General features: G+C 37.7%; 2 protein-coding genes and 1 pseudogene across 2 annotated transcripts; all 3 read right to left on the bottom strand.

Moving 5' to 3' along the window:
- Positions 1 to 122: 122 nt before the first annotated feature.
- On the bottom strand, positions 123 to 1698 carry LOC149116464 (uncharacterized; annotated as a pseudogene).
- Positions 1699 to 2174: 476 nt separating this feature from the next.
- On the bottom strand, positions 2175 to 11915 carry LOC110046526 (uncharacterized). The gene is made up of 6 exons (XM_089279789.1): positions 11834 to 11915; positions 9131 to 9396; positions 8799 to 8916; positions 6925 to 7253; positions 6439 to 6580; positions 2175 to 3949 (listed from the first exon to the last, which is right to left on the bottom strand). Exons 1-6 carry the CDS (start codon positions 11913 to 11915, stop codon positions 3552 to 3554), a joined length of 1335 nt encoding a protein of 444 aa, XP_089135915.1. The 3' UTR covers positions 2175 to 3551.
- A 7178-nt stretch (positions 11916 to 19093) lies between these two features.
- LOC110046511 (uncharacterized) lies at positions 19094 to 21878 on the bottom strand. Its single transcript, XM_089279786.1, has 2 exons — positions 21809 to 21878; positions 19094 to 19509 (listed from the first exon to the last, which is right to left on the bottom strand). The coding sequence occupies exons 1-2, from the start codon at positions 21876 to 21878 to the stop codon at positions 19346 to 19348; spliced, it is 234 nt and encodes a 77-aa protein (XP_089135912.1). The 3' UTR covers positions 19094 to 19345.
- Between the last annotated feature and the right edge of the window lie 725 nt (positions 21879 to 22603).

Raw genomic sequence — 22603 nt, 5'->3', positions numbered from 1 at the left:
ATCGGCAGCGTTTCGGTTCAGGTTCAGGTCGGTCGGGTCCGTTAAGAGGGTTGGACCGTTCGGTACCAACACTGGCTGAGATATAGAAGTTTCAGCAGAATCGGCCACCAGAGCTGGGCTTGCTAAACTGGAGCGACGAGAATTAGATGGGTTTGGTCGATTGTTACTTTTGTCAGGGCCTTGGATAACCGATTGAAGGGGGGGGGGGGGGGCGGGGGGGCTTAGCCCCGTAGTGGAGCCCAGTTTATCGCAAAGGCTTCTGCGTAGATGGCTCCAGGGTCGGGTCTCCAACTGATGTAATCCGTGAGTTGGTTGCTTAGACGACTCGCAAGCAGATCCGTCTGACAATTCAGCAGAAAAGGCTGAGTTTTGCTGGGACCAGCTTCCACTCGCTCATGTCCTTGAATTCTCTGGACTCCATGTCCGCTGAGACGTTGTCTCTTCCTGGGATGTGAGAAGCTATCAGAAGGATGCCTCTTTCCTGACACCAATCCCACATCTCTAAGGCCAGAGTCGTATGTTGGGAGAACGTGTACCCCCTTTGTTGTTGATGTAAGCGATGGCGGTAGTGTTGTCTAGCCAGAGAGATACAGTAACGTGAAACTTACCTTTGAGAAAGGTTTTTCAGTAAAGCCAAAAATGGACGCCTTTAGCTCTAAATAATTGATGTGTTGGAGAGACTCCTTTTGTGACCATCCTTTTGCACTCTAACCTTTCTTGGATACGTCAGTTGTGATCACATCGGCGGAGGAAGGTGCACGGGACTGCCGTTTGCATTGAGGGCGTGTTTCAACCACTAAGCACGTTCTACTCTGGCACTAGGTGACAGGGCAATCAAAGCGTCGTAAGACTCCTGGTTCATTTGTAGGCCCCATATCAGACCTGACTGCAAGTGACGAAAGTGTATCGGAGCTCGCCAAATGGCTGGTCTCGAGGACTCTAACAGGCCTATTAAACTTGCTGGGTTTCGCAATTGATACTTTGAGAAACGAGCAGCCGGCGACAACAGTCTAAAATTTTTGTTGGCCTTTTCTGCCAGGAGTGATATTATCATGCACCTTGAGTCGATTTGGAAACCCGGGAAGGTTATCACATGTGTTGGAATCAGTAATGATTTCTTGAGGTTTATTGTAAAAACCTAGGGACTGAAGGAGAATCACTACCAGCTGAGTATTTTTTTACTGCTACCTCCATTGTGGCAGCCAAAAGAAGAAAGTCGTCCAGGTAAATAAGGACTCCAATGGTCTTGCTCCTCAGGAATGCGGCAACAGGTTTTAGAACTTTCGTAAAAATTCTGGGGGCTGAAAACAGGCCGAATGGAAGAGCTTTGAACTGGTAACATGTTCCCTTCCAAAAAAAGCCAAAGAACTTTCGGGAAGACTTACCGAATGGTTTGAAGCACAAGGAAAAAAGCCACCGAAGCATCATGGGACCACGAGATCTAGGTCCCAGGGCCCAGTGGGTATACCCAGGCCCCTTTTATTGTTTCTTTAGGGGGGTTCGCCCCTCTCATGGCGTTAAAAAGTGGTTTGAAGCACTAAACTCCTACCATTTGTTGTCTCATATATTTCGAACGGAGTCTGTGAATTATAATTACGTGTTGCACACGCTCCTCTGAGGCAATGAATCATTTACGTTGGTCGAATCTTTTCAAGACGCGCTCTTATCTCCAAGTTATTTTTTGGCATTTTTTATCACATTTTCGAACATTCAGATTTTGGGAAAAGCACGTTTCTTTTTGGAGGAGCGAAAATTTTTAATGAGCTGCCCACCAACAACGAAAACCGAAGACATAGAGACTTTCTGCCGCCGTGCAAAAGGGTTTTTATTATCGTAATATTTGAGCTAAGGCGTACGTGGCCTTCACGATGACTTTCCAAGATCAAGACCTGTCATACAAAATGGCCGATATTGCACAGTTTGGACGATTTCTAAAGACCCTGGAGCTGTTTTGTTTATTATTATTATTATTATTATTATTATTATTATTATTATTATTATCGTTATCGTTATCGTTATCGTTATCGTTATCGTTATCGTTATCGTTATCGTTATCGTTATCGTTATCGTTATCATTATCGTCATCGTCATCGTCACCGTCATCGTCATCGTCATTGTCATCTTCGTCGTCATTGCCATTGCCATTATCATTATCATTATCATTATTATTAGTATTATTATTTTTTTTTTCCTTTTTGGGCTGACAACAATCCGAAAGGTATTTAAAAGTAAATACGAAAGCAATTTTATGGTTAGCTCGAGACTCGAAGCGAAAATTGGAGGTAAACGAACGAGAGACTTGTGCTTTGCAATGTGGACATATGTTGTTCAAATGCAACTAAATTCGCTTCGGATCGCAGTTTTTACATTCAGAATCTCGATTAATTATTGAATTATGTGTATTGAGTCGTTTTTGGGAGCGTAAACTTCAGAAAATTTAGAAAAAGCTTCGTTTGGTTGGGACAATAGGTTTATAATAAGGACGCGTAAGTTAATCTGAGTTAATATCTTCTTGCGGTCGCCATGGTAACGGAAATGTGACTCCTTTGTTTGCGCGTCGAAAAAAAACTTAGTAAACTCCAGTTTCGGTCATCTTTGGCTCTGTTTTCAGGAGGTGTTTTTTCATAGAATAAGGAAAATGATTTCCCTCTAAATCGAATTCGACTAGGAGAGTGGAAATACAGTTTTGCTTTGTTTGTTTGTTTGTTCGTTTGCTTTTCCAACATTGTTTTTTTTCTTTTTTGCCAAATTTAATTCATTTAATTTTTCGAAAACAAATACTACTAGCTTCCATGAAGACAAACTTTTTTGGCTACTAGAAAGTATTTTTATTAACTTTTAAATGAGATATAGTGGACTAAATTCTCCTGTAAATATTTGTTGAGATATTAAATAAACAAACTGTATATAAGACATTTTCCTGCCTTTTGTTTGAGACCTACAAAGCAATGTACCTGTTTATCTAGACTCACAAAGTCAAAAAATCTATATAAATAATTAATGCAAAGAGTAAAAATTCTGAAAGTTTCGCAAATGGCTGGATAACAAATTGTCTTATATTCTTCGAGCTATTTATTTGCCACATATTTAACAGGGACATTTTCAGTTAAACGATTACCATTTCGGAAATTCAGCAATTCAAAGATTTTCTGAAAAATTTCCCAGAAAATCTCTGAACTATTTACTCCTGTTTCGAAAGTTCGGTCAAATGGAAAAGACCCCTTATTTCGGAACATGACACATATTTCCGTTGGAAGTCCGCGATGAAAGTTAAAAGAAACTCGAAATTAAAAAAAAAGTAAAAGAAAAAAAAAAAAGGCATAGCAGTATGTGACACTTCACAACACCTCGCTGTTCATTGTACCGAGGATTTCGTTATATAGATGTTCGTTAATTCGAGGTTACTATTGTAGTACTATTTGAGTTGGAGAAGTTATTACCCTACATTAATAATTGTTGTCCCTTGTGTGGCAGATGGCAGATGCTGGTTATCACGTGTCATTTTGGGAAGTTGAAGGAGTATAGGAATCATGTAGGATCTGTTTCACTTCTTAAGCTTCTTTTTCTTTCTCGCAAATGAACTTAGCCTTAAAATCACAAGGTACGTCTAACCACACTTCTTCATATATAGTTACACAATCCTCCTCGACCTGGAAATTATTTGGCTCGTCAGTTCCCCAGTTCTCATACATGTACGCGTTCAATGGACTTCCGTCAGACCATTTCCAATGATTTTCCATGTCAACATCAGTCAGGCCAATCCAGTAGCCCCACGTGACACTCGAATCTGGAGCCAAGGTATTAATGAAGGAGCTTTCGTCGCTGGAATCAATCTTCACAAGCCGGGCATCCATGAAATTGCAAAATGTTTCCGCTTGTTCCCAGGACTTTAGGGTCGAGAAAACGGCATATTGAGAGGTTTCATATGGTGTCCAGTAAGAAGGGCATGCTGGTGAAATTACAAAGTGGTGTGTTGATTAGTGCATGCAAACTCAAATCTCCAGCCACCACATGGACGACGTTGGATTATATTCAAGAATGATTCGCTTCAGGCTCAGTGAACATTGGTGAATATTCACCGAGACGAAGTTGAGGTGAATAATTATTATAGTATAATGTTCAGAGGTGAATACAATAGACTACAAAATAGCGGACTAAAACATAAAAGCACGTACAGACGCAATTGCTCGTGCATGCACGTATGCAACCGTAACTTTAATAATAAGCTTACATATACACTGATTGTCGATCAATTTACTCATCGACTTCGGCAGAAAAAACGAGCGAGTGAAACACTACGAAAAATAAATTCATCCGGTACCTTTGTTTTATCGTTGTTGACTTCATTCAGAGCTGTCATCATCGCCTAAAAATGAGTAGCTTTAGTTTGAAGAAAAATAAATTTCGGTCAATCAATCTGACCTGCTGGCTATCGACGCAACCACTGAGTTTACGATTCGTGAGAACCTTGAATACGAGTTCTTGAAAAAAAAATTGCTCTAAGGGCGACAGCAGTCATTTTGAAAATTCTCCATCCTTTTAAATATCCTGGACTTGGAGTGATGTCTTTCGAATAAATGAAAACTTTATTTAGTAACTGTCCGCAATGGACGAGATAGCAAAGATGGCAAGCCTAATAACCAAGGTCTAGCGGGGCGAATATAGCGTCATATGATGAGCTTTTCGACCAATCATAATGTCCAATTTTTATATTCACCTCTTGAAATTATACTAAAAGATAATGTCTATAGTTTACTTTTGCATTATATTATAAGGTCACCGTATACCTTCAAGTCGGCAATTTTCTTCAAATTTGGATTTTTCGTTCAAAGTAATGATCTCTCCCTAGAGCGCATTGCGAAACACAATGATTTTTTTTTTTAGATTCACGCGAAAATTGCACCAGGAGGTTAACGGTAGTAAACGTCCCCTGTACTGATTGGCTTAATCATCTGAGAACCCAGTTGCAGGTGTTTGTGGGCGGAGTTTGTGAAGCAAGGAATGTTTGCTAACGCAGTTTTCGCGACCATTTTTTTTTTTTTTTTCGCTTAAAGCAGTCACTTTCAAGAGTTTTATTCCAAGGGAATTTGTTCGATTTCTCTTAAATTTAGACAGTACGCAGCTAGTTTACAGTATAAATGAAAAAAAATGTTAGGAAATCGTTAATTCATTTCGAAAAATGTTTTCTCTGAGGGGGAGTTTTGTACGATTACTCCACATTTTTTTAAATCCCATTTCGAAAATGCCCCGCTGATATGTTTACTGCAATTGAACATGGCAAAACGAAGACACATTGTTTTACCGCTTTGGGTGTTGAAACCAAGGAAAAAATTAAATTGCTGAAAAACAAAATTCGCTTTGACTTCTAGCTTTCAAAAGGTGATTCAGGCGCTCGCATTCAGTGGTCCAAATTCTTGGTATAGTTTGATAGCCCGCTCTATAAGCTTTAATTTGGTAAAGGGGTTTAGGTATTTAAAGTTTAACCTTTATGCGTTACATCACATGGACGCGAGACACCTCTGAAGGTATACGGTAACCGTAATTGTTTTAAAATGATAGAGGAAACTAACATACCTAACTATCATTAGCTTACATAATTCTTGACAAGATTATATCACTATTGGAGAATTATATTATACAATTATATCACTTTTGGAAAACCAATATAGTCATTGAATATCTGGTAGATAAGCAATAATAGCTGCTAAACTTTTTTTCATTGTCCCAAATGAAATATCTCTAGTTTATATAATAATTGTTGAAACTAAAGGGGAGCAGGTTTTGGGCAGCAAACTCAGTTCAGAGAGTTATTTTATTATTATTATTATTATTATTATTATTATTATTATTATTATTATTATTATTATTTTCCTGCTTCCTTTGCTGCTGTTGTTTTTTTTGTTGCCGTTAATCCGTCCAACGTTAGATTGCTAACTGAATTAGCCAGAATTCACGTTCCAGGTGCTAACCAAACGTACTAAATCGTAAGCGGGCTGTTGCGTTGGGAAAATGTTGGGGTTATGTATTCTAATGTATATCCTTAAAGTCTATAGTAAATCGAGAACGAAAGTTTGTATTTTGTAATTTGGACTGTGCGGTGGCTGACACGAGAAGTTCTAAATATTTACTAGCCAGGGCTGTTGCCAGTCGATATCCTGTCACCAAGTATAGAATCAGTGGTTATTTCCACGTTATCATCTTTATTGTCTCATTTGCCCTCGTCAAACTACATCTTATATGAGACCACGGGCAAAGAAACCATCCACGTTTTGAACCTGCAAGCTTTCGTTACTTTCCATCAGGTCAGCGCAGAGAGGCCTGAAAGGAGCATCCGAATTACTCAAATACATGTCTACTGTACTTTGAAATATTTTTTATGCTCTAAGTAGGATATTGAATAGCGCGAACGATTGTTAAAGTTGGATGTAAATGCCTCACCCTTAGAACAACCATACACTTCCACTCTCATCGACACGTGATTTTTCCAAGCCACTGGACGGAAACGGATATATCGTGCCTTGATTGGTGGATTGAATTCATGATAAACAACAGAGTCCGGGTTAGTGTTCCCATCAAAAATCTAAACCAACAAGATGAGCAAATGTTATAGACAATTGTTATAAGAAATGTTATGAATCCACAAATGTTATGGCACAAAGTAACGTGGAAATGGCCCATTACACTTGCATTCAAACGATTACCCGTACTAATTAAAATAATTATTTATCACTATCCACCTCAGTGACAACGGCCGTCATCAGTACCATGTTTAATTGAAAGGGATTCAAGATAGAATTTAAAAGCTGTAGCATAAAGAGAATGATGATAAAAATAAGCCCTTAATAGCCCTTAAAACAAAAAGGCAATACAAAAAACGTTCTTGAAGTATGTATCTGGTGTTCTTTTGGCTACCCTATACTTTACCTTTATACTTTCCCCTTGCTCTCTGTAGTACTGAAAGTTCTTCTTATCGTCATTGTACTGTAGATTGTATTTAGTAACCCACTGGTGGCAACAACCATTTCTTCCTTGCGTTGCTACTGCTGTTATTACAAAGGACTCGCAGCCCAAATAAACCTGAAGCCACTGATTAGCATCATTCCTGACGGCTGACCAACCTCCTTTTAATGTTCCAGTGGCTTGGAAGTGTAGTCTGCCCTGCTTAGCGGCGTGGTTGGCGTCAAAATGGGAAGAAGCACTTATCTGTCCGTCACCGATTGTTCCGCTTTGCATCCCAAGAACTCCTTGACAATCTAATTTAGTGAACAGATTTGGTTACAAAGTTTCTTGTAACGCTTGAGTAATTCTCAATTGACTCTCTTAATTAATACCAAATCCAAGGAAATTATTAATCCGCCCAACTGCAGAGCAAATCAGGTGAGCGAATAGACAATCCAGTGATCCAATCCAATCAATCATGTACATACAGCTAAAACGAAACGCCGCAGAATGCGTGCTAGCATACGCGCCCAAGTCACGATTAGTTTGGCTTTTATCCCTGGCTGTACAAAGTGGCGCGAGAGTTTTGAGCCAATCGCTTAGCGTCATAACGCAAAACCAAAATATCGACACTCGAATGACCCCCCTCTAACAAAACTTTAAAGTAACAGAGATGTCCTCTGTGTTTTTCATACCACCCACCGCAGTCCAGAAAAAAGGAACCATCCGCTGAAAATGTTTAACCTCGTTCTTAAAATAAAGATTGTTGTTGTTGTTGTCGTTTTCCTATTTCCAGTTACTGTATTGTGCTTACGTTTAATAGTAGTTTCAAAGTGATGTCTTAAGTCATGGCAAGAAAAATAATCTCTTGGTTACGACAAAATGTATTTCATGAGAGCGCGTATTTCTAGTCGACCAATTTTTATTTCCAAAGTTGTTTGATTTTCCCATACTATATCCCCTGCTTGGGAGAATATTCTTTCTTTTTCTTTTTTTCTTTTTTTTTCAATTAAATAATGTTTTACATTTAAGGGCCCATTAAGGGATCTTTTCGAGCCGTTGCAAAGGAAAATTTATTTTCATATAACCTTGTCATTTTTAGTTAGTTCAGAGTTATTTCATGTGTTTTAACTTTTTCATGATTAGCAACAACAGCGATGACGTCATCAGGCCACGCCCTTGGTCATGTGACTAATACTGAAAAAACGCAAAGGCTCCCAGGCAAATTACTTAATCGGGATTTTTTCATAGATCTACTATTTCTATTTAAATCCTCATTACGCTATGCATAGATTTTGTGTCATTTCTAAAAGGTAAGATTTTTAGAGAATTTTAAAATATTAAAAAATTAGTAATTTTCTGAAGAAAGCATGATTTCGAATAAAGAATGCATAGCTATGTTTCCAACGTTGGCTTTAAACCAAATCCTTCAAAAAAGGGCTGGATTTAATGAAAACCCGCGTTTAGCATTTAAAGAAACCGGAAGTGCCCCCGATATATATTGGAAGTTACCTTATCAGCGTGTGCGCAATTTACACTACCAGCGCACTTCGGTAAGATCAAACAAAGTCACACGGAGTGTTTTTCTGTCTTTCTCTTATTTTGTCTTTGCTTGTACTTTTTTTACTTTGCATTTTGTGAAACACAAAGAGAAACATCTAAAATGTAAGCGAATTTGGAAGTTGTTGAGTTGTTTTTATTTTCCGCGCTCAGGCTAACGTAAGTAACCGGAAGTGAAATTTCACCTCCTTAGCAAAGCGCGCATAAATTGGTTAATGGGCCCTTAAACAAAAGATAAATTGACACATTCGTTCTCACAAAAAAAAAATAAATAAATAAATAAATAACGGTTTTGATACCTTTTGTACACTGTTTTTCACTGTATCGCCCGCGGCAGGCACACCTATATCCTCTTTCAGTGAAACCTACTTGACAGACTTCATACTTCGCATGGCAAGGGTTGCTATGGCAACAGTTCTGTAAAAATAAAAAAACCCACAATCATATATAGATTCAGTAAAGCCTAAAAGCAGAGCTCCTGATTACAATACTTAACCTAGCTTCAGCCTGCGATCCAATCGAAAGCCTATACCTGGATAGCGGTCAACTTAAAAAAAAAAACACAGGAGCCGAATCGAATCGATGGAATTCCGTCAGAGATCGAAATATTACTACAACCATACACACATACCTCGATGCCATGATATGTATAGCTTTTTCTGTTCGATAGCTGGGAGAGTGTTGGGCTTTCATCGGTGGCGTTGTTTAATTGGCATACGTGATTTCCTCCGTCATACGGTCCCACATTTACGGACACACAGTTTGGCTCCAAATAACATTCCACTCGACAGCTCCCCTCATCGGTCACTTTCTCAGTTCTTATTACGTGACCACTGAGTGCTTTGTCTGATGCCGGCTCTTTGAATATTATGATGCGGTCGTATTCATCTGTGAGCTCTTCAAAAGATAAGCACATTTATTTAGCTTCATTTAGTACTTTCATTTCGCTATACTTGACACATTCTTTTTTTTTAATCAATCGGAATTTTAAACTGTTCTGATGGTAAATTTTACTGTCCAGTCAGCAAAGCCGCCACCAGTGAGCGTAATATGTAGATTTTGCCTAGTCTAAAAGCACTAACTCCTATAAATTGCTAATCATGCACTCAACACCATAACCTTTCAAAGAAATTCACCAATAAGCATTTAGCCAAAGTGGCGTGGATGAATTGAAGACCAAATAAGGGAGAAAATCTCCATTAACATTATCTCCAAATCCCTACGTGTGAGTGTCAACTTATAGCAAATCCTGTTCGCTATTTTAAAAGGCACAAATTCTCAACAAAAGATGACCGAGTAAACGAAATGTTAAATAAAATTCGTTTAAGATTGATTATCACTCAAGATAAGGCCGAAAAAAGCATTTAGAAGTCGGAAACGTCTAAAATTGGGTGTTCAAGAAAGTTATTGATGCCAAAGGGTAATTTTAAAGTTATTTTTGCCGACGGCTTTGCAGTCATTTTAACGAGCAGTCCTCTACCAATAACCTTTAAAGAAATTCAGCAATAAGCATTTCACCACACTGACTGAATTAAACAAACAAAACGAGGAAATCTCAATGCATAACATAACGCAAAGCACGAAATGCGAGTATCAAATCCCGTTCGCAGTTAAAACATAAAAGATGGCCTAACGAAACAAATGTTACAGAAAATTTATTTGATGTTAATTCCTTATTTCTGTTTTGTGCGGTAATGGAAGAAAAAGAGGATTATGGAGTTTTTACAGTCTAGCTTGTTTACTAACATTTGCTGCTGGGTAATATTTACATTTTTTTTTTTTTCAATTAACCCACATGCAAACACGAACTGCTGCCCTCAATCTGCATGACGCGCAGATGAAAACAAAACAAATTAGAGACTGCACAAATTAAGAGAGCAGTTATAAAACCCTAATTTTGCTCTATTGATGTAGAGACTTTCAATGTTAACCCAGTGACCACAAATATTGTTTTGCTCAGTGTCATGGTCACTGAAATTATTCCGGTGACGTTGGCTGGGTCAGTTTTAGGTATAAGAAATATTTCATATTGCCAGTTGCCTCACTCTGCTAACCGCGCAAGAAATACTTCTAACCCAAAGGCTCTTTTGGTTTTGTTTATAATAAAATTATAGAGAATTTTTTTCCCCTGATATTTATGGTCCGGTTATAATTTATAGATATAATTTTCCAATGTAACTTGAGATTTCCTTCATTGTACATGAGTTCACCTGTTACTTCTACTGCCAACGTGTAGATTGCTGTCTTTTTATTTGTAACGAAATTGCTCAGTATCTACATTGTTGCTCGATCCCGAAAGATTATTCAAAGGAGTTTATTTTTAGTGGAAACTCTCCCTTTATTCTGTTTACTACAAACTTAAGTGGGTAGCTGCTGGTGCCATATTTGTATTCGAACAAACCCTTAGGTAAACAAGTTTAATGAAAGCAAATATCTGCTGTCATCCCTGATCCAAAGGGATAAAATACAGAACGGATATTAAAATCGTCCGGCCTTCTATATATATCTTCTGTTATTACTACTGCAAACGTTGCTTACCAAACTTTCAGCATTTTATACTGAAATGAATCCATTCCCTTTCGTTTGTTTTTGTTTTTGTTTTTGTTGTTTTTTAATTGTTATACAAAGACTCATCTGTGTTCTTATAAAAAGTTGACCAAATTCTAGACAATGTTATACGTAAATGAAAGAGAGATGTTCTCTATTATATATCTTTGTGAATTATTATTAGTATCATTATTATTATTATCATTGAAAGATCGGTCAAACAGCGTAATCCTCGAGAAAAAGCTGCACATAGAGGAAGATGGCTCGGAATCAATAAAAAAACAAAAAACAAAACAGCTTGAGTAACATTATTCAATTTAATTTATTTCGAAATAGTTCTTAGTTCTCACTTGATAGCAAGTTATGTCGCTTTTAATAATTGAGAATATTCAAAATACGCAAAAAGTGCCAGTTTTCTCGAAACCCTTCAAGTCGTCTTTCGATGCACCTTTCTCACTTTGATGACACTCAAAATGTTTGCTTGTCGTATCCGAATAACATGAATTTAAGAGCGGTCATTAACTCATACTTGAAGCAATGCTCATGCCAGCATTTGAAATAGGATATTTAGCTAATTTTTTAAAAGCGCAGAATGGAAAGTTGTGTTTTTTGGACCAGGAAATTGTATACTATTATTAAATATTTCGGACTAGATAAAATGTGTTATCATGTTGGGAGATTTCTTTCATCGTTAGTAACTGATGGCGAGCCTTCAACAAGCGTTATCAAAATAATTAAGAATAAAACTTCGACAAGAGTTATCAAAATAATTGAGAATAAAACTTACCAGCACACACACACACATCTGAACCTGGAAGTAATCCAAACGAAATCCACATCAGAAATATTAAGACCGTGATGGAGGCCATCCTTCTTTTGCAAATGGTTCAATATGCAAAGGTTTGCGGTAATTTTAATTTGTCAAAATCATCCACGCCCATTTTCTTCATTGTATAATTAATTTAATTTACTGATGTTTGAAGAAAATCACCTGGAACGAAAATACCCTTTTATGGCTTTGTCTCAATCGATCAACTTGCTAACAGTAAGTTACCATAATAGAAAACAAAAAAGGCATATTGACGAATTTTAAAAGCAGTTGTTCTAGTTAACAGGTTTTTTGTTTTTGTTTTTGTTTTTGTTTTTGTTTTTGTTTTTGTTTTTGTTTTTGTTTTTGTTTTTGTTTTTGTTTTTGTTTTTGTTTTTGTTTTTGTTTTGTTTTGTTTTGTTTTTCATATAGAATTCTTAATATTAATATTGCTAAATCAACCATTTTAGGTGTCAAAGTTTATCTTAAGGGTGGTTCCCTACCACCGTTTGACTGCACATACGCTGATAACGAAAGCGTTAACAATTTGCACGCACCCAAGTGAGAACGTAAGAGAACGTACGAAATTGCGAGACGTTCGCCGGGCTCCAATAATCAAAACTGACAATATATATTCTCGTGTTTTCCTAGTGAAATTCTGTGATATTAAGACTAGTTACAGCCTTTTGACTTCCATTGACCCTTTCCTTTTCAGCAATGTTTTTTTTTTTTGAAACGTTTGAATACAGGGAAATATATCAATTCGCAAAAAACAAAGGAACTAAAAATTGTGATAGATTTCACCCACGGAAATACAAAACATCACAATTAATAATAACAGAAGCATATCACCTAGAAGCGTCTAAATTCTCCTTATATGTTCGGAACAATGCTGGGGTTTTTAGCCTACCAATCAGAACCACGGAATTTTTTGTCTAAATATGGAATCAACGGATTGAGGTAAGTTTGTTTAAATAATGGCGGCCTTTTGTAGAGTGGCTGCGGCTTCGACAAATTCTGGATCGGACCGGATCGGATCAGGGAACGGATCACTGATCGGATCACGGATTGGATCACGGATCGAATCGCAGATCGGATCGCGGATCGGATCGCGGATCAGATCGCGGACGGATCACGAATCGGATCGCGGAAAAAAAAATTATAGAAAGTGAAAAATTAAAATTCAAGATTCAAAATTAATGCGTGGTAATGCGTGGACCCGAAGTGAACTTGTAGTTTCCCGTCCTTGATAAACGACTTGTACTCTTTGGTAGACGCAATTACATCATTTGGCGGATCAGAAATTTCGCCTGGGACTCGAATGGCACAGTCGCAGCCATAGCATTTAAAGGCCTTAGTGTCCTTTAGCCATTTAAGTTTATACTTGCGGGTTGCGGAGCTCTTCGGCTCTTCTTTCAGCGGGGCCTGCGCTCCATTATGTCACGCAGACTTTATATTGGCTTGTCACGGAACACTTCTTATTTTCATTTAACATATTTTAGTTTTCCACTTTTTTATTCATTTATTATCTTATAAACAATTTGATATATATGTATATATTTTTTAACCTTTTTTTGTGATCCGACCCGTGATCCAATCCGCGATCCGGTCGGGGCGTTTTCAACATAAAGATGATTTTCAGACTTGTTTTGATACAAAACAAAATGCTTACCTGCAATTGATCATCTCTGGCCTTGATATTACAATAGCAGCTCCTGGAAAAAGCTCGTTTGATTCTCTTGATGAGCGCAGAAAAAGGTTGAGAAACGACAATCTACTCTCAACACGAAAGCAACAACTGTGTCCGCCATTGCTCTGGCAGAGACGAGATTTTGTGACGTACCAGTGTGCAGCACTCCATATTAGGAAGTAAATTTTGATTGGTTCGCTGAAAAACCCCAGCATTGGATCGGTGTTAATCGCTTCTAGGTGATATTCTTCTGATAATAATAATAATAGATTTATATAGTGATAAAATTACAAAATATTCTTAAGCGCTTTACAATGTAAGATTAAGATTACAGTAAAAATATAAGAAAAATGTGTCTAAAAAAATACAATTTACGAAGCATATTATAAAACTATGGCATGCTATACGCTAATTTAAAAAAAGTAAGTTTTTAACTTTGATTTAAAAACAGCTAGGGTTGGATTTATTTCACGAGGATGTTTGTTCCAGAAAAAAGGTCCAGAGTGTGCCAAGGCACGATCACCAAATGTCCTGTGCACGTGTTTGGTTCTGGGAACAGCGAGGAGGTTATGGTCTTGGGAGCGCAGGCGATAAGTTACGTTAGTCTTTATGTGTAAAAAGTCCTCTATATAGTCAAGTGCTTGATTATTAAGAGCTTTGTAAACAAGAAGTAACAGTTTAAACCGAACACGAACCAGGAAACCAGTGCAGGTCGTAGAAGGCAGAGGAAATGTGGTCAAATTTGGATAGGCCAACAGTTAGTCTAGCAGTGGCATTTAATACTTCTTGACGACGATCAGATTAACAAATTGACGTCTGTCCTCTTAATGATGATAAATTGCGGCATAACATTGTCAACTCTGCTGTGGAACCACGAGCCACAGGCGAGTGGTTCCGCAGTAAACTTTGACAATGTTATGGCGAAATTTATCATCAATAAGAGGACAGACGCATGAAATAAACTGATGTCAATTTGTTTTTTACAATAACAAGACCCCAAACTGGTCAAAGGGTCAGTTTGACAGCTGAAATTTGAACTTGAAAGCTTGCATAAATTAAAATTTTATCCGTCTGTACTCTTATTGATGATAAAAATGAGGCAATCAGCGCGCGACAAATTAGACAGTTATTGTAAAATTGGTAATTAGGGACACCAAAGAGAAGAGAATTGCAGTGGTCCAAGTGAGAAGAGACAAATGCATAGACAAGAGTTTTGGTAGTCTCAGGACTGAGGAATTCCCTTATTTGCTGAATTTTGTACAGACCACAGAATGCTTTACTGCAAATCCTGCCAATATGGACTGACATAGACATCGTAGTGGTAAACCAGGAGCCCGGATTGCGAACACTTTCTAGAGGTTGGATAATGGGGTCGCCAAGAGTAATGGGGTCAATTGAGATTTTGACAATTGATGGCTGGAGCCAATAATTAAAAACTCAGTCTTTGCGTCGTTGATTATAATGAACGGTTATGAATTAACCAAGCACGGACATCGGAAATACAGGCTTCCACAACCGCTAGAGCGTGATCTTGAGACAAAGTGCCGTCTGGTCTAAAAGAAAGGTAGAGTTGGGTATCATCGGCATATCCATGAGCAGAAGGAAGATTGCTGGCGATAACATGATATAGCCGTGAAACGTACAAAATAAACATCACTGGGCCCATGCAACTACCCTGTGGGACACCACGGTTCAGACTTAAATCATTTGAAAAATTGTTGCTGATATGAACACGTTGCTTTCGATCAGATAGATATGGATCAAACCAATCATGGGCGGAGTCAATTAGTCCAAAATTATTTTCAAGGACATCGAGAAGAATTTCGTAGTCGATGGTATCAAAAGCTGCACTCAGATCTAATAGCACTAGCTAGGAGCGTTACTTCCTGATGATCCATCGACATGAGAATATATATTGCTCTGAACTTTATTCAAGGCAGCTTCAGTTGAATGAAATCTCCGGAATCCTGATTGGAACTTTGGAAGAAGTTGAGAAACAACTGCTTTTTCAACAGTCTTCGAGATGAAAAATTATTAAAGCAAAATTTTAAAATGAAATTCTTAACAAAATTACAGTTCCCATTGAAACATCACGTTTCTTGAGTGATCATGTGCCCTAACAAACTTTTTGATAAATTTTGGTAAAGTTAACCCAGTTTGGAGTCCATCGCTCAAAACTTTCAAAGTTACAAGGGTTTAACGTCTGTCGAGTCATCAGCAGCCCCACCCTCCCTGTCTCTTTGCCACAACGTGATCAATACGCTTAATGCAGGCTTTAAGGTATTTTCTATTGTATTTTTACTTTATCTTTCGATGAGCAGGCGAGTGAACGAGAATACAGCTTTAGCTATCAACCTTCATGCGCTCTCTTTGACATTCCTTGGTTCTGCTTAATTTTCGGAAGAGATTTTGGCGTTGTTGATAGTCAGTTCTCAGTTCATGTCATCGCAGCTTTCCTTGAAATCGTAACTGCGGCAAGCGAAATTTGATTCACACCCGATTAAAACAACATACAGCAGATTTTATTGTGTAAAACGTGTACAAGAAGCTGATAAAACGTTTCTAAAAAGCTTGCTCTCCGTGGACTCATGTTACTAAGGTCTTAAGCATGATTACGTCAAGGTCTTAACAAAAGTTTCTACTCTACAACAATTTACAGTGCACTGTGTCTGCCTTGTTACTTGCGCTAGAGAAAACCAACCTAGCTATACACGTATAAATTCCGAAAAGTTTTTTGCTTTAGCATATACATGTGACTCTAGATTTGTGATTCAATGGAGAATAGCGGACGTGTGGTTTCACTGACTCAAAATACAACTACATAAGCAAACACAGCAGAGTCCAGTTAGCCCAAACATGAATTCACATTTATTGATACACTATAGCTTATTCGTTTACATTTACTCGTCCTTCATGCCAAATTATAGTATTACAATGTTTAAGCATAAAAGGAAACAACAATCTTAAAAGCAAAGAAAGTAAAGGACTGCCGGAGGCTTCTTGTGGGTCTGCATTGGAACGCTATTGGCTGTCAGTCAATTTTGCACCTATCAATTTTAACTGATGTTGTGTGTTCCTCAAAAAAATAAAAAAAGGAAGCAGTTGTCGGTTGACAGTTTAATTCTTGTTCAATTCTCAGCTATCAGCTTAACCCTATCACGAGCCACCATGTGGTGTAAATAGCCACTGCCGCGTACTAATTACTCGAAACGAGGTCTTGGTTATAGCGGCGCATCACTATAGAACAGTTTGTCAATTAAGCTAAGCAAAATAGACGCTCTTGGACATTTCAAAAGTGAAATCAACCGACTCTATAGAAACATTTCGTCACGCCTCCCCACGGCAATCTTGTAAAACAGTACATTGAATCTTTTAACTTAGAGGATTTAGCCCACTGCACTCTAGTTATTGTATACATCATGGCTAACGATTTTACCGTGCTTAAATAAATAAGCTGCTACCACTACTAATACTTCTAGTGGTAGTGCTATTACTAGTACACCTACTAGCACCCTTTACTGTATATCAGCTAATATAAGGCCCGAGGCCGAGACTAATTGTCCCCCGTTACTCTACGAGATCACCTGAAAACTAATCCGAATATTATTTCACGCCCAAATCAAGGCACTGGGCCAAGCAATTTTGATTTATTTTACGGCATGGATTTTATGAACGGCCGGACTTGAAAAAAAAAAAAGAAAAATGTTATAGGAAAATAGGTATCAACCTATACTGATGCGACCTGATTTTCACTAAACAACTGTCCAAAATAATTCATCCTTGGTTATGGAGAAACCTGCTCACAAATATATCCAAGCTGCGCATCACATTCTAGGTCATTCCACTCTCCGTTATAGCCGCTGAAGGTATACGACCATGAGTACCATCCGTTTTGCAATCTGATCTTCATGCTCCCCTTCACTATATGTCCACAAGTTTGATTACCCTTTTGGTTGTTTGGGTTACTACCTCGCCAGTTGGTGTAGTTTCCTAGGGGACCTCCATGCGTCCAGATCCACTCTCCCTCCTTCACCTGATCACTTAGACCGATCCAGTAAGTCACTGCAGATGCCGTGAGGAACGTCCTTGTAAGGAATTCGTTCTCCTCTGCGGATTGGATCTTTACCAGCTGCGCTCCTTGTCTTTTGCAATTGGCCTCCGCAGTGTTCCAAGCCTCTGGTCAGTGAATACTTTGTAACAAAAACCACAAAGTGATCCTCCACCTGGAATGAAATCTAAAGGAAGAAATTGAAATCATATATGTTTTTTTTGTTTTGTTTTGTTTTTTTTGTTTTGTTTGTTTGTTTGTTTGTTTTTTTTACATTATCTGAACAGTTATCCGTCCATGAAGGGCACAGGCATGCTTACAATATTTGTCCATTGCTAAGGACGTTCTGTATGCTAGGCTTTAGATGTCAAAAACCTTTTCTGTGCGTTTTTATGAGAGATATTAAAGTTTTCATGTTCTAAGAGTTATGGGTAAATGTACCAGTCTCCATGTTTTTTTTTTTTAATTATTATTATTATTTTTTTATTATTATTATTTTTTTTTCTACCAAGAATTGTCTATATGTATGAAAAACAGTTCACCATTCAAAATGCTACCAAGCCTGTAGATAGAGATCGTTGCGTGTGTTTGCTGATATTTTCTCGTTGTCTAAAGGACATTACACAGACTCTCTGGAATCAAAGTGCACCAACTCAAAGAAAAGATGTTGGAAAGCCATGCTTGATATTTTATTCAATTTCGCGGTACGATTTTATTATATTGATAACCGCCCATATCTTCACGGATACACATACGTCAATACCTTCATTACATCGTTCGCCTCTATACCCCTCACGGCAGTCGCATCTATAACCTTTTTCTGTAAACCCCACATGGCAAAAGGCATATTTCCCCGGGCAAGGTCTGCAATGACAAGCATTCTGTTAAAGAAAAAAAAAAAACATATATAAAGTAAAATAATTACAGGGAAAAAAAGTGTTTTAATTTTTTTTTTCTAATTTTTAAAACCGAAATTTGGAAGAGCAGTCTGAGATCAATGAAATTAATAGCACTGCTAGCCCTTATGATCGTGCACATTGTCATATGAATGGTTTCGCGAGAAGACTTGTTTTGACACAGAGGCAATAGGCAGCGCTGAAAAGGCTTATTGCTTTTGTTCAAGTGAGATGAAGTGATGGGGTAAACGACAAGAGAGTTAACAGCCTATATGTCCCTTATTCAAAAGGTAATCCCTTAAAGGAACTTCGTCATGGCATTTTGAGTAATTTTAGCCAGGTACAAAAATTACCTTTCAATTCGAGGAAACCTAGAAAAAGAAGTTTACTAAGATAAAACAAAAAAAACACCAAAGAAATAATATGTACAAAAACATAAAGGAGAAAGGGTGGTCAAAGATGGAGAAGATTAACACGGATTACAAACAACGAACTTGAAACATTTAGGATAACCTTTTCAAGATGGGCAAACCATGACGTAGCTCCCTTAAGATTTATTTTTAGATAACTCTCGGATTCGAAAATCCCAAGAGGGTTTTGCCCACACTTTTGCTTAAGTGGACAGGCTAAGCAATAAGCGGCTAAATTGCACGCTTCGTCGTGATCCTCCTTGAACTAGTGCGAGCGTCAACAGGGCGGAGAGACTCGATCTTTCGAGTCCTGACAAAGGAAATCAATTTAGTCTCATCTAGTTATACCTCAACAGCATGGTAAGTATAAAGTTGTCTCTCCACCAACGAAAGATGAGATGGACATTTATCTGTGTCATTGTTGAACTCACAAATGTGATCCTTTGTCTAAGGGTCCCACTTGACTGACACCCAGTTTGGTTCCAAGTAACACTTCAGTCGGCAGCTTCCCTCATCGGGCACTTTCTCCGTTCTTATCAAGTGACCTTCCAGTGCTTTGTTTGAAAATGGCTCCTTGAATATTAAGATACGGTCATATTCTGTCTCGAACACTGCAGAAAATAAAGAGGTTGAGATACTTCACAGTGTACTTAATACGCATTTTCGTTTCAGTAGGAACGCATTTTTGCGTGTGTCTATGGCAACTATGTAAAACTAGTTTGAGCAAACCAATGTGATGTGTGCTTTTCTAAACCTTTCTCGACCAACTTTCAAGTGTCAATCACACACTTCATCAAAGTATACACCCCAAAGCAAAGTGTAACTCGCAAATGGATTGCCAAATGCGCGTGCGTATTTTGACTTCAGGAAGACTGAGTTCGATCGACATTTGGTTTATTCGTTGGCGGGTATACTTAAAATAATTCATCCTGATGTCCTTCTCTATTTAGGATTTATTTGTGGATCTTATCTATTTTCTTCAGGACAAATGCGCAGTAATCAGAGATTTCGATATCTGCATGTAATGGCCAAGATTCTTCCCACAGTACGGTAAAACATTTACCTGATAACTCGCGTAATCGAATGTGTATCTCCATCTCCAGTATCCACCGCCTCACTTGTGTGAATGAAATGTGCCAAACGTGGGCAGGTGTAAAAACAATTTCCAACGAAAGGTTACTAATTGAAACAACAAAACCTTGCTTGCGTGCAAGATTAAGATTAAGATTCTTTTGAATTCTCAACTCAAAAACGAGGTTATTCAGACTAATTTAACACTTACAAAAGAATTTATAATTGACAGCCATTAATGAAAAGGGTGTATAAGACCTTTTGCCTTTTTTTTTCCTTGTTGCCTCTAGAGTATTTTCTAAGATGCTTAGGCATTATATTATTCTCTCTTTACAACTGCAATCAAATATGGCAAAGGCTCATTTCTTTCAATATACTGCCGTTTGTATGCTGCCCCTAGGGGAAATTTGCTTTCTGTTGCTGCTCGTATTGCCTCTGACGTGCAATGGGTGATTTTTTTCCGACTCTCAGAAAGTGGATTTTTTTTAAATTAGGCTTTCCTCGTTTATCATTTATCAAACGAAGAAAATTATAAAAACTAAAAAGTTCAAACGCGTTTTTTCTTTTCCTCAATCTACAAAATATTTACTTGTTGAGGTATACCTGCCGTCCTTGCATAAATTATTTGTTTAATGTAGATTATAGCTCCCTAGGTGAGCCCTTAGAGATCTTGAGGCAATCGCGCGTGTATTATTTTATGTTAAAATAAAATATAAAAATTGACACTCGATGACTGGTCCCGAGAAGAACAGTGATCTCGAGATCAAATGATTTGTTATATAGCAAAACAAAACCTAGGCAAATTGTTGAAAACGCGTTGAGATTCCAGCGACAACATCAGGCCACCTTCAGCTACACGCTCTGATCGCGTGCAACAGCGGTCAACATTTCGCGGGTAACAATGAACTTTTTTCGCGTTTGACGCCATAGTTTTTGCAATGCTGCTAGCTCGTGGCACCTGGTGTTAAACAGTTTCATTGTTAGATGTCATGTGACCATAAACTACCCAATGAATGGGCGCGCTGTAGCGGGAAAAACGCGAGCTATATAACAATATTACAGATGGCGCGCGTAGCTTAGTTATCTGAACTCAAACTCACACGATCACAAGATTTTCTTTTCAAGCAAAGATACTTTTCTTATTTTTATTTGGTACGGGAAAGAAAGAAAAAGAAGATTATGGAATTCATACAGTCCAGCTTGCTCACTAACGTTTGTTGTTGTTCATATTTATATTCACACTAATTATTAAAACACAAGTAGGTACGAGCTGCCACCGCCAGTCGGCATGAGGTGCAGACGAAAACAAACGAACAAACAAAAAACAAATTAAAAAGTTCCACAGATTTAAAGGGAACACTTGTGATGCCCTGTACCATGTTTTTCTAGCTATTTCAGAGAATTAACTATTAGCCCAATCAATAAAAGTTGATTTGCACAATGTCATAATAATTGAAATCATTCCTGTGGCATGGGAACGTCACTTCTGGGTTTAATAAATATCTCATTTTTCAAAGAGACTTGTTCTGCTAAATGCGCTAGAGGTGCCCCTACACCAAGGAGGTTTTTGTTTTAGTTTATTCAAAATTACTAGTGCAGTTATAATTTATAGTTCTTTGGTCCCAATGCAACTTAAGACTTCTCTCACTGCATATAAATTCATCTGTTCCTCTCTACCCCTTGGAGGGCTTTAGGGTTAGGATGTTTTAAAATTTAACTAATGTTAAATATTTCGGTCTCGGTAAGGTGCGTTAATGTGTTGAGCGATTTCGTTTATTATTATTATCTGTTGCCGAGCCTTCAACAAGAGTTATCAAAGTAATTAAGAATAAAACTTACCAGCATATACAATGGAAACTAATCCAAACAAAATCCACATGAGAAATACAAAGACTTTGATTGAGGCCATCCTTCCCTTGTCGCTTTGCTCAATGTCTTTGATGTTAATACTCTTTATAGTGTAACAGGTAAATTCTAACTTTTGTGGTAATTTTTTCAGTTGTCAAAGCAACCACGTCTATTTTCTTCACTGTCTAATTAATTCAATTTACTGACGCCTGAATGACGCTAACAGCAAGAATACGTAAGTCTGCTGTGACAATACAAATATAAACGCTTTCTTCAAAGAAAACCACCTGCAACGAAAACACCCTTTCATTGCTAACACTTTGAAAATCAATATTAACCTTCCAGATCTTGAAATAATTTACGATGTGTGTATATAGTTTTCAAGGAAATGTTCTCTTAAAAGTAAACATCGCATGAAAACAAGGTAATCGTGCCGCTGGTAAATATTTTAATCGGTGACGTCAGAATGACAACTCCCCAAAAGAAACAATGTTAATGACAAGCTCTTAAAATTCTGTTGGAGGATTTGCAGTGTCACCGAAACGAAAGATTAAGAAAAAAAAAATGAAAAAGCAAAGGATTAACTATTTGGAGAAGTTTCCAATCGACCTACGTGATGTCGCTTAATTGGACAAACTGCAACACATGACTGAGTTATTAATTATTAATTATGCCTCTTCAATTTAGCTTTTCAATTATTTCACAATGCTCAATTCGGGGACAAGTGACCAATTTTGAAATCGCGAAACACGTATGATCCCCTTCAAAGTCTTAAGAACTTTCGTG

This window comes from Orbicella faveolata, unplaced genomic scaffold (assembly GCF_042242905.1).
Source record: "Orbicella faveolata isolate gen_17 unplaced genomic scaffold, um_ofav_v1 contig_12, whole genome shotgun sequence".
Lineage (NCBI taxonomy): Eukaryota > Metazoa > Cnidaria > Anthozoa > Scleractinia > Merulinidae > Orbicella > Orbicella faveolata.
Note: the sequence above shows the minus strand (reverse complement) of the source record. Positions and strands in the feature narration are given on the sequence as shown.

Excerpts from the sequence above, each read along its gene's own strand:
- LOC110046526 (XM_089279789.1), bottom strand. The coding sequence starts at position 11,915 with ATGGCCTCCATCACGGTCTTAATATTTCTGATGTGGATTTCGTTTGGA. Across the intron at positions 8,917-9,130 it reads ATACATATCATGGCATCGAG|AACTGTTGCCATAGCAACCC; the intron begins GTATGTGTGTAT and ends TTATTTTTACAG. Across the intron at positions 3,950-6,438 it reads AGTGTATGGTTGTTCTAAGG|CATGCCCTTCTTACTGGACA; the intron begins GTGAGGCATTTA and ends TAATTTCACCAG.
- LOC110046511 (XM_089279786.1), bottom strand. The coding sequence starts at position 21,878 with ATGGCCTCAATCAAAGTCTTTGTATTTCTCATGTGGATTTTGTTTGGA. Across the intron at positions 19,510-21,808 it reads AGTTTCCATTGTATATGCTG|TGTTCGAGACAGAATATGAC; the intron begins GTAAGTTTTATT and ends TATTTTCTGCAG.